At 46.0% G+C, this 15,914-nt stretch overlaps 1 protein-coding gene across 1 annotated transcript in view; it reads left to right on the plus strand.

Annotated features, from left to right (window-relative positions):
- The first annotated feature begins 6,179 nt into the window (after positions 1 to 6,179).
- LOC144149808 (hypoxia-inducible factor 1-alpha-like) overlaps positions 6,180 to 15,914 on the plus strand; it is a 235,900-nt gene continuing 226,165 nt past the window's right edge. Inside the window, exon 1 of the mRNA XM_077681457.1 lies at positions 6,180 to 6,517. Within this exon, the coding sequence (XP_077537583.1) occupies positions 6,477 to 6,517 (41 nt within the window). The 5' untranslated portion in view covers positions 6,180 to 6,476. The remainder of the gene's footprint in view (positions 6,518 to 15,914) is intronic.

Genomic DNA, 15,914 nt, shown 5'->3' on the forward strand with positions numbered 1-15,914 from the left:
GCTGCTTCTCATCTTCGTTCTGAGAGCCATAACGCGAGTGCCTGTTATGTTCCGCCCTTCCGCCACAGCAAAGCATGTAGTACTTCGTGGTCTATAGGCACTCCAGTAACTGTTCGTGTAATTCAATCGAACGAAGCGAATGCAAAGCTCCAACTGGCTGGCCATGCATTCAGCCTTCTTTGCAGTAGACGAAGTTCGCGTCCTCATTTTCAATCTCTGGCCCTCATTAACGCCCGTTATGAGCCCGTCGCATCGCTGTCTGATTAATTCGCAAGAAACTCATGCTTGTCAGCAACAATATACACCCCGTTCCACCTTCACACGAGTGCATCGATGCTACAATTATAGTGAACTAGAATCCCTATTCTAGTTCACTGTACTACAATTCATGCACTGTACCGATGCGCCGTCGCTGCAGTAGACGGCGGAGGAAGCCGCTTCGCCGGCCGGCGTTGCCGGCGTTGTCCGCGATGCATCTCGGGTTTGCACTCCGTCGCACCGTCAACTCTCACAGTGCGCGAGGGGACAACGAAAAATAGCCCCGCGACGGTGCGCCCCCGTTTATCGAGGACAGATGGTGCGCACCGGTGCGGTTAATCGAGGATGCTACTAGCAAATACTCTTCGAAATTCTGTGTCTGTTTGGAAATAAATCGGTAATAATGACAGTCAAGAGCGTTGGTAACCTTCAAGAAATAAGACATTTTATTTTAAAAAACCTGGTCGTCGATGTTTTACGCATCCTTGTTTACATTCATAACTATCTGCAATCGCAACTTTCCGGTCTTCATTCGAGACCTGTCCGATTGTTGAACGTATCTCCACTGGGAGAAAGGAATTCTCTCCACATCACAGCTGTCAGTGCAGCATTTGCCAGCCTGCGCTTGTGTGGTTTGCTTCCAGCCAGTATACTGGTTGAGAACGGTGGACCGTCAGCGCACGATTGTGCAGATCGCTCAGGTGTTTATCCAGAATTGCGATTTTGGGAGGAGTGGGGGGGTGGGGGGGGGGGTCGAAATTCTCCTGGGGGGGTGTTGGGGGGCGGTTTGGGGGGTGTGTATAAATCCCTGGGCAGGTTGCTTGTGGTTGTGGAAGCTTTATGGGGGCGGGAGGGGGGGTGTCGAAATCCTTCTGGGAGGGGGGGTGTTAGGGGGGTGTATAAATCCCTGAGATCGCTTCTTTGAAAAGGTCCGCCTGGGGAGAAATCAGGTTTAACCTAGATCTCCTTAAACATGTTCGGGGAGTAAAAACGGGTAAAATCGAGTTTTACCCAAAAACGAACAATCCTAAGTATATACGACTCGGCAAAGAGGCGGCGGCGGTGCCCCACGGCTTCTATGCACTTTTTACCCCCTTTTTTTACTCCCTCCGTACATGGCCATGCTTCTTTGGCACCACACATTGGGGGGAAAGCCGGCTTACAAAAACCAAGCTTACACCGATCCGCCGAAAGTTGGCTTCACCTCTACGCACAAATGCATTGCTAGGAAGACATTTTGGGAAAAATATGCGCCATCTTATATCAAAATATGGAGGCCCTATGACGCTTTGCATCCTGTTATGAATTCTCCGATACGCTGAAAGTTGTTCTCTACGCTTTGCCTGTCGCAGGAGACGGTCTGCTGGATCCTAGGCATAGAGAGCTTCGGTGTAAAAATATTTTTAAAAAATCCAGAACGATTTCAAATTTCGCGCGACCCGACGTAAGCAGTGACGTAATGAGCATAATGTAATAAAAAAAAAACAGGGTTATCAGCGTGTCAACTTCTCGTCAGCACTCAAGTGATGCGACCAACCGAAACCTCTGATATCGCGCTGTGATAAACCATGTCACATCATAAGGGCCCGCAGAGAAAGGAGTTGGGGAGTCGCCACTGCTTTGTGTGTTTTTATCAATATCCAGCAAAGCTATTTGAATTTTTCGCATGATTGTTGTTCTGCTAATGCAGTCTTTCAGGTGGACCAAACTTGTAGTACTTTCTCTTCATTGTTTTTTTTCTTTTTTTCAAAGCGGCCGCCATTGGAATCTGGACCTGGCAACGTTTAACACGAGAACGTTATGAAGTGAGGCGAGTCTAGAGGTGTTCGAGGAATTAGAGGGCATTAAATTGGGTGTAATAGGGCTTAGTGAGGTTAGGAGGACTGCAGGTGAAGCCTTTACAGTGCTGAAAAATGGACACGTCCGATGTTATCGTGGTCTAGCAGATAGAAGAGAACTGGGAGTGGGATTTTTAATCAATAAAAGCATAGCTGCCGACATAGACGTATACAACAGAATTAATGAAAGGGTAGCCGGTCTTGTGATTAGGCTTAATAAGAGGTACAAACTCAAGGTGGTACAGGGCTACGCACCCGCATCCAGCCACGACGACCAACTAGTTGATCGCTTCTATGAAGACGTGGAATCGGCAACGGCTGATGTAAAAATAGAGTATACCGATGTTATGGGAGACTTCAATGCTAAAGTAGGCAAGAATCAGGCTGGAACAAAGGCAGTTGGGAACTATAGTGGTCTGGGCTGTAGGAATAACAGAGGAAACCTATTAGCAGAGTTCGCAGAACGGAATAATCTACGCATCATGAATACCTTCTGCAAACGGGAGAGTCGGAAGTGGACGTGGAGGAGCCCGAATGGTGAGCATAAAAATGAAATAGACTTCCTATTATGCGATAACCCTGGTGTCGTGCAGGATGTGGAAGTCCACGGAAGGGTAAGGTGTAGTGACCACCGCATGCTAATATCTCGAATTAGTCTAGATTTAGGAGGGACCGTAACAAGCTAGAAGCCGATTAATGAGCTAACAGTAAGGCGTAAAGTAAAAGAATTCAAGATCGCGCTGCAGAACCGATATTCAGCTGTAAACGAGGAAGCAGAGTTTACGACACCGGAAGCTAGCGACAATCTTACCCGCATTATCACGGAGTGTGCAGTAGAAGTCGGGGGCACGATGGCTAGACAGGATACTCGTGAACTTTCCCAGTAGACGAAAGATCTAATTAGGAAACGGCAAACCATGACAATATTCACCCCAGCTAACAGAATATAACTAGCGGAGCTTTTGAAGTTAATCAATAAGCGTAAGACAGCTGACATACGGAAGTATAATATGGAGAGGATCGAATACGCTGTAAAGAACGGAGGCAGCCTGAAAGCAATGAAGAGGCGTCTAGGCGTGGGGGAAAATCATATCTATGCACTTAGAGACAAGCAAGGCAATGTCATTAAAAAAAGGAATAATACAGTTACAGCAGCCGAGGAGTTCTATAGAGATCTGTACAGTAGCCGGGACATCCAGGATAATGCCGAACGAGAAAGTAGTTCACAAGAGATAGACATCCCACCAGTAACGACCGAACAAGTGAGGAAGGCTTTGAAAGAAATGAAAGGAGGCAAAGCACCTGGTGAAGATCACATAACAGCAGAGCTCTTGAAGGATGGCGGAAAAATTGTTCTGGTAAAACCGGCAAAAATAATGACCGCAAGTGTACCGGAATCTTGGAAGAACGTTAACATCATCCTAATCCATAAGAAAGGTGACATGAAGGACTTGAAAAATTACAGGCCGATCAGCGTACTGTCAGTCGTCTACAATGTATACTTACCAAGGTAATCGCTAACAGAATTTCTGCAACTTTAGATTTCAGTCAACCTAAAGAACAAGCAGGGTTCAGTAAAGGTTATTCAACAATGGACCATATTCACACGATCAATCAGGTGATAGAGAAGTGCGCTGAGTACTCTGAACCCCTGTATATAGCCTTCATAGATTATGAGAAAGCATTTGACTCGGTCGAAACCTCAGCAGTCATTCAGGCATTACGGAACCAGGGGGTAGATGACCATTATGCAAAAATACTAGAGAATATCTACAATGCGTCCACAGCTACCATCATCCTCCATAAGGAGAGCAAGCAGTAAAATACTTATAAGGAAGGGCGTCAGACAAGGAGACACAATCTCTGCAATGTTATTCACAGTATGTTTAGAAGAAGTATTCAGAACGTTGGATTGGGAACAGGTGGGAGTAAGGGTTAATGGAGAATACCTCAGTAACCTCAGATTTGCTGATGATGTTGCTTGCTAAGTAACTCGGGGGGCCAATTGCAAAGCATGATTACTGTACTGGACAAGCAGAATAGAGTCGTGGGTCTGAAAATTAATATGCAGAAAACTAAAGTAATGATCAATAACCTCGGGACAGCACAGCGGTTTGAGATAGGTGGAGAGGCCGTGGAAGTGGTAAGCGAATATATCTACTTAGGACACGTTGTGACCCCGTATCCCAATCATGAGGCAGAGATAATTCGAAGAATAAGAATGGGGTGGAGTGCATTCGGCAGGCATTTTCAGATAATGAATGGCAGCCTACCATTGTCCCTGAAGAAGAAAGTGTATGCCAGCTGCATCTTACCGGTACTCACCTACGGGGCAGAAACTTGGAGGCTCACTAAGGGGGTTCAACTTAAATTGAGAACGACTCAGCGCGCAATGGAACGGAAGATGATAGGTGTAACATTAAGGGACAAGAAGAGAGCGGAGTGGGTCAGGGAGCAAACGCGTGTTAAGGACATATTAGTAGAAATTAAGAAGAAGAAATGGGCGTGGGCAGGGCATGTAATGAAGGCAAGATAACCGTTGGTCTGTACGGGCCACAGTGTGGATCCCTAGAAAAGGCAAGTGTGGCAGGGCGCGACAGAAAGTTAGATGGGCGAATGAGATCAAGAAGTTTTCGGAGATAAATTGGTCGCAGTTAGCACAGGACCGGGATAATTGTAGATCCATGGGAGAGGCCTTTGCCCGGCAGTGGGAGTAGATAGGCTGACGCTGATGGTAATGAGTTAGGCATTGACGAAAAGGCTCAATTTTTTACGCGCACGCTTTACTGGCCGTCTGAGCATCATTTGTTATTCGGAAGTGGCTCGAAAACTATTGTGTTGCAGATGGAAGCGCTCGGTAGTGATGCGAGTCTATCTGTAGCAGTATTGATAGTGTCCATGGCCGAATCGTAATGAGCTACAGGTAACCGACTGACATAAAAGTAGTTATATCTATCGTCAGCTACAAAGCAATGAATAGCAGTTTTCATAGGCGACAAAAAATGTCACTTGGTTTTCACCATGTAATATATCGCCTTAGAACAACGGCATTGAAACCTGCTTTATCGGAGAACCCCTGCCGAGACAATAGAAATTCCGCTGAGATACAGTACGTTATCAAAATGCGATCAATACTTATCACTTTTATAACTGGTTGTAGAAATCGCTTCGAAAGCTTCTACGCTACTCTGAAGATGTTGGGGCATACGGTGTCAATGTAGGGGACAGTTCAGGAAATAGTATCCCTCGCCATTTATAAATATCAGCTTCCATTAGGCCTGAACATGACGACAACGCCAATAATTATGAATCTCGCGGAGTGTTTGAGCCTCAAAACACATCAAATTGGCGCAATGAAAACTAGCTGTAAAATAAAAATAACGTTCACCCGAAAACATTACGAGACATGCAACGCAGTTTCACGTATTACGTTCCCCTTCCACCAAAAACGTTGTGGGACCGTTTCTTGAATGTGAAATACAGTTTGCGGCAAGGTTTTCGCATTCATACTACTCCAGTGTATCAGTTTAACTTTATCTCCATTACGTTGATGTAATTAACAGCCAAAAGTTACTGCCAACAAGGTTACGTTTGATGACTCTCATGGAAGTGAAGCAGCGGCAACTTTATTCAACTGCCCACACACGAATCGAACCACGAGTGAAGCTACACGCCGTTGGAGCACCTGAGCGCAAGTGCGGGTTATCGATACAATCTGTCCGCATTGAACTGTAGTAAAATCATCCGGCGTTATCCGGCACAGTCGACAAAAACTATCGATAGTGTTTGTAGTTTTCCACCCCAGCACATATTTCCAGGTTCGTTTTACGCCTCCCTTCTGTTTCCTGTTCGAATAGCTCAGTGTTAACTATGCAACGCCAGCGCGGATCTTTTCGGAGATCAGTGTGTTATTCGCTTTTTATCGGACACGAACCGGCTCCGGCAAGGGCGGTCGGCCGCGCGCCACGACACTCAAACCAGTTCGCGCGAGCTTGTGGTTTCCGAAAGTGCCGCCATGCGCCGCCAGCGTCTACGGAAGAAGCAGCACGCTTACAGGTGGCGCTCCCTCGAGGAAAAGGCCGGATTATGTTCTAACCGTGCGTTTCCCCGTGGGATGTTCTTGCTTCGTGTCGTCTGCGAAACCAACGGCGAATACTACCTTCTCGGTCGAGTGGTGATCGCGGTGTTTTAGATGTGAGTTCGGTGCCGGTTGGATTCACCGTCACCGATTGTCGTCGCCCCGTCGTGCCTCTCCAAGTGGCCAACATTTGCCGAATCGTGGAGATCCCGGAATCTGCATGCAATCCTCAGCAGTGTCCTGAGACTGCGTGCGACTCCCTCGGCGTTCAGCGAGCCCCGCTGAAGCGACGAGCCAGCGGCATGAGTGCTGCCAAAGCGGCGAGCGCTCCCAAGGAGCGCCGGTGAGTGTGCCGAGCGTCTAACTAGGCCTAAACGCTACTGCTAGTTGCTCGCATTCCGCGGTGAGGTTTTTCGGGACGCGGCGCTCGCCGCGGATGCCAGCGGCGCTTTGACGTCGCTGCTGCGGCGGCGACGGGTGTCGGGTGGCCGCCACTTCCTGGATAACTAACCACTGGCCCGACCAGCTGTTCGCGCCGCTTCGTCGCGCCGTCTGCCCGAGCAGCGCGACGTTTGTGTCGCGTCGCGAGTGACATAATCTGGAGACCTGGCGATCGGCTCTGTCGTCATGCGCTCAGAGGCGACCCGTGCGAGCTCTGTGGCCGTGATCAACTTCCGTGCCCGGATTGGAGTGATAGTGTATATGCAAACTCCCTTATCTCCCCACTATTGCCTCACCTCCATCACAGTTTAGTAAGCGCCCAAATTGTGTTGCCCGTGCTCCCGTGATGCATCTTTGGGTGTGTGAGCAGAGCTCGGGACGCCAAGGACGCTCGCAATTCGAGACCGTTACAACGCTCCAGTTTCATGCCGACGGCGTCCTCACCGCACTACGCAATATCCTCAGCACTGTCCCACCGCTGTCGTCTCTCAGAGTCCCTACTAGTCGTGCCTACGGTATCTCAAAAGGAAAAAAAAAAAAAAAAAACCAAGGAAAAGAAGAACGCTGATTAACGAATTTAACTTGTAAAAAAAAAATACCTTCGTCAGCTGTGTGAACACTGATACGGTGTTCCGAGCGTCAGGAGATTTGGGCGCGAGCTGTCGTTATCTCTCGTCTGGGACTGCGGCCCGCGTTTCGTAAGCCGCGCTTAAAATACGCGACGCCGTTGCTGAAATACAGCTGTGGCCCCCAGTTCAGGCGGGCGTGCCCACGACGTCGCTCATTCATTCACGATTTTATTTCTCCGATGTCGTAGCCACTACGATCGATTGACTGACTTAGCGTAAGTGTGGAGTGTCCATGCTGGAGATAAAACCGAAAGCTCCACTTGGGGGGCTAAGACGCCGTGACGGGCGAAATATCTGGCCGTTTTCGTTTCCTGCGAGCTTATCTCGCGCAGAAGTACACCCGGTGCGTTTTTTTTTTCCTCTCTATCTTTTTTTTAATTTGCTCTTCCCGGGGCGATGTGGAAATATCTCTTTCCCAGAACGTGGCTGAACATTGGTTTTTCCACGTTCCCCAATTCGGGAAATAGTGTTGCCGACTGGAGAAATCTATGATATAAACACGAAAGCCCGTGTTTTACTTTGCGTGGTTGTCCCGTTGTCCAGAGCGCAGACAATTTTTTTTAAATGCGATAGATTGCCCTACGGCATAACAGGGAGGTTTATAGGGACAACATTGCACCAGTTGCACGCAGAAAGCCAAGAAGAGACCGGTACTGGGGTCCCCATATCCAACGCTTAACTCAGGATGGAGCCCTGTGCCTCGGAGGTGTTGGATTCTGGCGTTTCTAAGACAATGCTCTTGCGTTTTTGGAAATGTTCTTTGCCAGGTGTGCTGGGCTATTGAACTCATTTATGTGAATCATCTGCTCGTGGTAAGCATCTGGCGGCGTGGTATTTTCATTTTTTTATCCCGGCTGTTTCTTTATATTGACCCTTAGAGTCACATCGCATGAATAAGTAATGTGAATTATTTCTCAATTATGCGGTCTGCATGAGTTTCTTAAAAAGAACGTTGGTGGAATGTCTATTTTAGGGAATAAAATTAAAACAAATTCTTTAATAGAAAGCTACGCGCTTTTTAAAGTTATTTACTGACACTCTCAAGAACAAGTGCATTGCTTACTGCTGACATATGGAATCTAGATTGGAGGTTTTTTTTTTTTTTTTTCTTTGAACCCGAGGGAGTCTTCAGGATTGCAGCTTCGCTACGAGTGTGTGAAAGACGGAAGCTAAATATAATTTGTTTGGGAACCTTTCTTTCATTTTTTTTTTTGCTTTCAGAATCGTTTCTACTGCTAGATTTAACCGTACACGTGACATAACTTTGGCATTGTTGTTAAAAATGTATGGTTTTTTACTATCAAACGTTGCGATTCGTGTTTTTTTTTTTTTTTTTTTTACCGAACTCGACGAAAGCACTCACACCTAAACGTGCACTGCTCCGTGGTAAAATATATATTTTTAGAGTTTTCAGAAAAGGCCCTCGTACTCTAGCATACAGTTAATTGTAATGAACATAAAAAAAAAATCACAGACCAGACACATACCAAAAAGCACCTACGTTACTCATATACACCTGCGGTAGATAATGCCAAGCCCCGAGTCATCCGCGTTAAAACACCAGCGTGGTAATGCAAGCACTAAGCAAGCACTTTAGCAGTCTAGGAATTTACATGCTTTGTATCCTGAACTCAAGGCAACACACTAGTGTGTGTGAACGCTGAATTCCTCACCCCGAAATGCTCGCGCCGCTAGAGCAGTATCTTGGTGCAGGCAGGATTTGGCTGTGGTCAGGCCAGCTGCAGTGTGCATTGAACTTCATGCTAAGGTTCATTTCGAAGAACTGTGAGCAACCTTGTTGAGCGCAGTTCGACATGATGCAAGTGGTGAAAGATAAATGTCAATTGCGCTCTCACAGTGCATGAGATGCAATACTATACCAGCTAAACTGATTCTGATTGTAGGGTTTAACGCGCCGATGAAACGCAGGCGTTGAGGCGCGCCGTAGTGTAGGGCTATGGATTAATTTTCACCACCTGTGAATCTTTACTGTGCTCCCGAATCTCGTACACACGGGCGTTCTTGCTTTTCGCCTCCATCAGAAAAGCGGCCGCCGCGGCCGGGAATCGAACCCGCTACCTCGTGCTCAGCAGCGCAGCGCCATAGCCACTGAGCCACCGCGGCGGGTCTGTACCGCCTAAACTCACGAGTGCCGCTGCTGCAATGTGTATTAAGTGACTGTAGGTCCTCGTCGGGGAATTAAAAGCAAGCACTTTTGAAAATCAGTTTCGGATGTGAACCCATCTCGTCAAGTTCACATTAAGTTGCAGATACAAAAATTTGTAAAATTTTTCTTATTTTTCTTCGGTGAGACCGTAAAACATCGTGTCACTTTTTATCAGAGGATAGGATGTCTAATTCTTCTAATAGGGGGTCTAATTTGGGGCGCTGTTTATCGGGGTTAATTGTTCCCCGGAAACTCGTGGTTTGTCGGAATTTTCGTTTTATTGCCCAATGTCTGAATTTTCTCGGATTTCATTTGCGGCTGTCATCCTTACAACGCCGTCCTTTGATACAGACATGCTCTCGTTATCCACGAAAATGTCATATTAGGCAATTACCTTATTATATCACAGGCGGCATGTCGGAAACTACGAGGGGTGTAGGCAAAACTTGCCCTCTCCAAAAAGTACCCGCTTTGAGAGTCATTTCGCGTGGTTTAGAAGATAACCATGCATTACGCCAGCTATGCATCAACGCAAAGTAAAAACGCTCGGAGCTCGTATTTGACGGTTTAGTAACGGTTTTTAAGTAACGCATTGCAAGCGGCGTATAAAGTTACAGGGGCGTCCGCTGCGAGCGCACGGCGGGCCGACTGCGCATGCGCACCGATTGCGTCACACCATTTCTCCGGCCAATCGAGTCTTTGCGCCGCTCCTTGATCCAAAAAGGCGAAAGCAGCACCCCTGGGCTGCCGTGCTTTGGCCAACAATGTACGAAGGTCCAATTATTTTTTTCATTTTTTAGTCAATTCATTTTTTAGTCAAGCCTTTAGCGCCTTTAGGCCGGAAAAAAAAATGCCGCAAATTAATGCCGCCAAGTTCGAACTCGTTACACTCCAATACTCCTCTCACACAGCGAATATAATGTCATTTAAAGCGAATGGAATTATCTGTTAATGCCATGAGCTTGGCGTGTCGTGTGCATACCAACTGACATTGGACGCGAGCGGCATTCGGTGGTCGAGTGAGTTCGCTGAACACGTTTCGCATTAGCTTCCCAACCGAATGACTAGCCTCGACAACAGCGGCACGTCACTAAACAAGGAAATTTAATTACAAGCCGATGACCACTGTGTCTACTGCCCTTGAATACGTCAATGTTTTCCCCTGTGTATTCTTTTGCATAGAGCAGAAAGCAGAGGACGGCGAACAACACCCTCTCAAAGCTCCACCATGGTCGCTGCTATTCAGTCGTGGATCTGTCGTTTACTTGCTAGGGCTTGCGATGTTTATTTATGGAAGCCAAAATCAATACTTTGTAGGGGTTTCACACCCTGCTACAGTGCAGAATGACGTTGAAAATATTGCGCATAACAGCAGCTCTATTTTCCTGAAACCAGTTATTGAGGCTGAAGTAGCAAATATAATTCATAGCTTAAAAACCAGTACGGCTAAAGATATCGATGGCTTCCAAATTAAACCCATAAAGTACACCTCCGATTTGCTCGCGCCTATACTTACCCACATTTTTAACCTATGTTTGTGCCAGGCTGTTTTCCCCCGTAAAATGCAAGTAGCCCGTGTAACAGCCTTACACAAAAAAAGGAAACAAAAACGACATGGCAAATTACCGTCCCGTGTCTATACTGCCGGTCATGTCAAAGGTGCTAGAAAAAGTTATTTTACATCGTCTTACAGATTTTGAAGAGAAGCACAGTCTCTTAAACAGCTCACAGTTTGGCTTCCGCAAAGGACTTAGTACGGAGTTCGCATTGCTAAAACAAAAAGAGTCACTTTTGGCAGCGCTTGAAGGAGAATTGGTTCTTGGGCTGTTTATTGATTACTCTAAGGCTTTCGATCACATAAATCACCAAATTCTAATTAAAAAGCTTGACCGTTACGGTTTTCGAGGGAATGCCGCGCACCTAATTACGTCTTATCTGGAACATCGGAAACAAAGGGTTCATATCGACGACTGTTTTTCCGATCTATTGCCTTTATCTTCTGGTGTACCACAGGGGAGCATCTTGGGACCATTTCTTTTTAATATCTATATTAATGACGTGGTCAGCATTAGCCCTAGCGCTGAATTTATTATTTATGCTGATGACACCAGCATATTTTTACGAGGAAATTCGGCGGACAAATTAGTTGGCGAAGCAAATTTTGTATTGGAAAACCTAAATAGCTGGACTGAGAAAAACCATCTTAAAATAAACACGAGCAAAACCAAATCTGTAATATTCAGAAGTAAAAATAAGAAGGGAACATTAATGCAACAAATACTGCTGAATTCGACCCCGGTTGATATTGTACCCAACATTAAAACACTAGGAGTGGTCTTCCAGGAAAACCTTTCTTGGAACGAGCACATCAACACAATATCAAGTAAGTTATCTCAAATAGTGGGACTGGTTTACCGGAATCGCCTGATCCTTCCGAGACATGTAATGATATTAATTTACAACTCTTTATTCTCCTCAAGAATTAACTATTGCCATCTAGTTTGGGCATCCACTAGTCAAGAAAACATACAAAAATTGTATTGTCTACAAAAAAGATTTCTACGTGCTGTAGAGGACGTGCCTTCACATTTTCACACCTACCCGTTGTTTGAAAAGTATAATGTAATGCCTTTTGAGAAGATGTACGACTTTAGATTAACGAAAGCCTATAAACAAGAAATAAAGGGGAAACATGTATTCTTGACTGAACTTGCCAACCTTAAAAGAAATTGTCAGCCTTTTAAAACGCGAAACTGCGAAATTTGGACTGTTAAAACTTGTAGAATAACATATGGGCGACATATGTTAGGAAACAGACTTCCGAGGCTACTAAATGCTTTATACGAATTTAACTTTCAGCTGGAAAGCAACACTTTCAATGCAATACGTTCCTTTCTTGCAAATAATTACATTGACACTATATAATATCTCGCGCATGCCTATGAGTGTCAGCTATAGAGAATATGTCGGTGTACGCTAGGCATGGCGATTTGTAACCAACTCATATTTCCTTTCGGTCGTGTATTGAATGATTTGTGCAATTATATATCTATAGTGTACTCCATATAAATTACAAAGTTATGTTAATCTGTATGCATGTATTTTGAAGGTAATCTATATGTATTGAGCTATTTAATACATCCGTTGGTGTTCATTTTCTTTTGTGTATGGTTTGTACGCAAGACGTGGTTATTTGTAGTGGGCTCACATTTTCCTTCGGGTCCTTTATTAAGTGATTTATCTATCAGTACATTTTTTTTCTCTTTTTTCCTTCTCTTGTTGTTGTTGTCTGTTTTTTTTTTTTTTTTTCAATGGCGCAATGGATGCCATGTTTCTAAGCGGCTTTTTTTTTTTTTATGTACTGAGAACACCGTTGTACGCTGGCGCCAAAACGGGGGCCCGCAGCTCCGTCAAGCTATCCTTGAGATGGCTTTTTCTGCCGGCCTCCGGCATTGTGTACTATGTACATGTGCATGTACATGATGTCAATAAAGTTCACTGTTCACTGTTCACTGTTCACTGTTATACACGTTTTTAGAATCTTAAAAACTTGATTTGTTTTATTCGAGAAATAAGAAGTGCGCACGTTTTTTAATTGTTACCACGCAGTTCTGCTAGTTTGCTAATCGTCATTGCTATCGTTATCAAATAACGTTTCCTTTGCCATGGAGACCGGATGTCATTAACAGCTAATGTCATTCGCTTTGAAATACATTTGATTTGACGTGTGACAGATGTATGACGGGGGATTTCAAAGCAATGTAAAACCTGTAAAAAAATAAAAAGCGACTAATGCGCCTTTGTCAATGCCATCGCCCCCACTTATTGCGTATATACCGCGCCCCGCACCTGCCTGACGCCACATTTCGCCGTTTTTCCGTTAAGGCGGGTAAAATATCAGTCGCGGTTTACATTTTAAAATATACAAACGAGCACGTTTCTAAATACAGTATTCCGTTGTTATAACGAAATCGCTTTATACGAATTCTTCTTTTATGCGAAGTTATAGCGGGGCCCCGACCCACTCCTGTACGCAGAGAGCAAATCATGTTACCTGTTTAACGAAATCCCGGTTATAACGAATTTCCTTACGACTTAGTTACGGCGTGCAAACCCTTCGTCTCGGTAGTTCACAGTGCCGCGCGTTGCTGGAATTACGTGCAGTATATCCCACTTTTAGCGAACCATCTTTTAAAGAAATGGCGGCCATAACGATCAAATCTTCGTTTCCCGTTACCATTTGTATACAGCGATTTTGTGTCCATACATAGCGAAAAGCGAATATACCGAACGGATTTCAGTTTCCCGATGTTTTCGTAATAAGCGGGATCGACTGTATCAGCGCCGTTGTGTTTCACACATGCGCAACCAGTGCGCTACCTCGGTTCAAGTCCTGATGCACTGTAATCCGGAGCCTCGAGCCAAGCCAAGCTGTCTGCTTTGTCTCCTCTCCTCCATGTTTCCGATCCAGCGCCGCAGAGTAGCTGCGAGCAGAACTTTGTTCCACCTCTCCAGTGATTGCTCATTTGTTTGGGGGCTTTGTTGCGCGTTCCGCGGGTGTAGGAAGCAAGTGTGTTGCAATGCTTGAAACAAATTGAAGCGAGCAACAATTGTTGAGGAAACAATAGATCCTTTCGTGTGCCAACTCCAGAAACCGCTGAAAATCGAAGTGTTTTCGGGCGGATCCGAATCGGCTAGTATTTTAAAGGCCGCGCGTTTACCAGTATTTTGAGACTCTCCGAAACCAGTGCACTTCAAATATCTTGTACCCTCCGACAGAAAAATCTGAGCCATCACAGAACGAACTAGAGTGGGAGATATCATAGTTCAAGCGACTAAAAAGAAATGGACTTGGGCTGGCCATGTGGTGAGACGAACGGACAACCGGTGGAAAATTAGGGTAACAGAGTGGATAGCCAGAGATGGGGAAGGCCAGCATTCCGACGGAGGGATGAAATAAAGCGATTCGGGGGTAAACTGTGGACCCGAGCAGCGCGGGACAGGAGCGCTTGGAGGTCAATGGGAGAGGCCTTCGTCCGGCAGTGCACCTAAATAGGATGACGATGATACCGCTACGTGAAAGGGGATATATGATCTGCAGCTTTTTGGCACATGAAGTAAAAGATGTGACAAAAATTTAAGCGAAACGTACGATTAAATTTTATTTCTCTAGAGGGTTGACGGCAGTCATCCCAAAGAAAGACACACGCACTCGCACACACTTTTTTCCTGGCTCTGCTGACATTTAAAATGCCCCCTTTCGACAACTAATCTACTACATACCCGAATCATGAGACGTAAAAGCTCGACGTCTAACTGATGTTTGGATCTTGAACATGGTGACTGTTGCTACCAAATGTAATCAAGATGCATGTCCAAGTTACCCGCCGCGGTGGCTCAGTGGCTAAGGCGTTGCGCTGCTGAGCACGATGTAGCGGGTTCGATTCCCGGCCGCGGCGGCCGCTTTTCTGATGGAGGCGAAAAGCAAAAACGCCCGTGTGTACGAGATTTCGGCGCACGATAAAGATCCCCAGGTGGTCGAAATTAATCCGGAGCCCTCCACTACGGCGCGCCTCATCGCCTGCGTTGCGTCGGCGCGTTAAACCCCACAATCAATCAATCAATGTCCAAGTTATGAGACGTATAGGCTTGCGGTTCACATCACGTTTTGAAGAGCGTGCGACTTTGGTGGCCACCGCGCGCTAATAGCGCACACAGCGGGACGTCCTTCGTCCAACTCCTCGCCTCGCGATTCAAATATACGTGGGGTCTAGGGAGGGCTTGTTCGCAGACGTGGAAATACAGGGAGCCCCAGCCATGAAAGCTTCTCTTTGAGAAAAATCGCGGGCCATCTCCACTAACGTGAAACTTGGAGAGGGGCGATGCATGCAGTGTAAAGTGTATTCTCGGCGCCTTGGCGTTTTTGCCAACGGAGATGAAACCGTTGGTGGGTAGAGGTATACAGCTTTGCCGTAAAAGTCTCGTGTCTTTGAAGCACGAAGCTCTCTAGCGCGAGTCGTAAACGAGTGTCCCGGTGCTTTGCTACTGAGACGACGGTGACGGCGACGACATGAGACGCCGAAAGCCCGAGCCCATAAGGGGCTTCGCCCCTAAAATGTGGGTGCGGGATTACGTGGGGAAGGATAATTGCGTGGATGGTGTCAATGTAGCGGGTGCAGTCGACCACGACGAAAGTTATTCGCAAGGATGCGAATAACGATCGTACAATACTACGGGGGAGAATGGAGGCGTGGTTGCGTTTGTTTTGCACCGTGATGAGCCAATAGCCACGTGCATTCGCAACGCGTCAGTTACCCCTAAAGAGTTGTCGGTCTTCTTCTCACTAAGTTCGCAGTCCATTTGAGAGGGTGCTATCCCGTCTGCAACTCATTGTTTGTTTATTTATTTATTTATTTATTTATTTATTTATTATACCTTACAGGCCCATTGAAGAGCATTGAGTAAGGGGGGTTACAATTTTGTAAGAACATTAAAAAATAGTG

This window comes from Haemaphysalis longicornis, unplaced genomic scaffold (assembly GCF_048455015.1).
Source record: "Haemaphysalis longicornis isolate Haplotype H1 unplaced genomic scaffold, Haemaphysalis longicornis Haplotype H1 scaffold_8, whole genome shotgun sequence".
NCBI lineage: Eukaryota > Metazoa > Arthropoda > Arachnida > Ixodida > Ixodidae > Haemaphysalis > Haemaphysalis longicornis.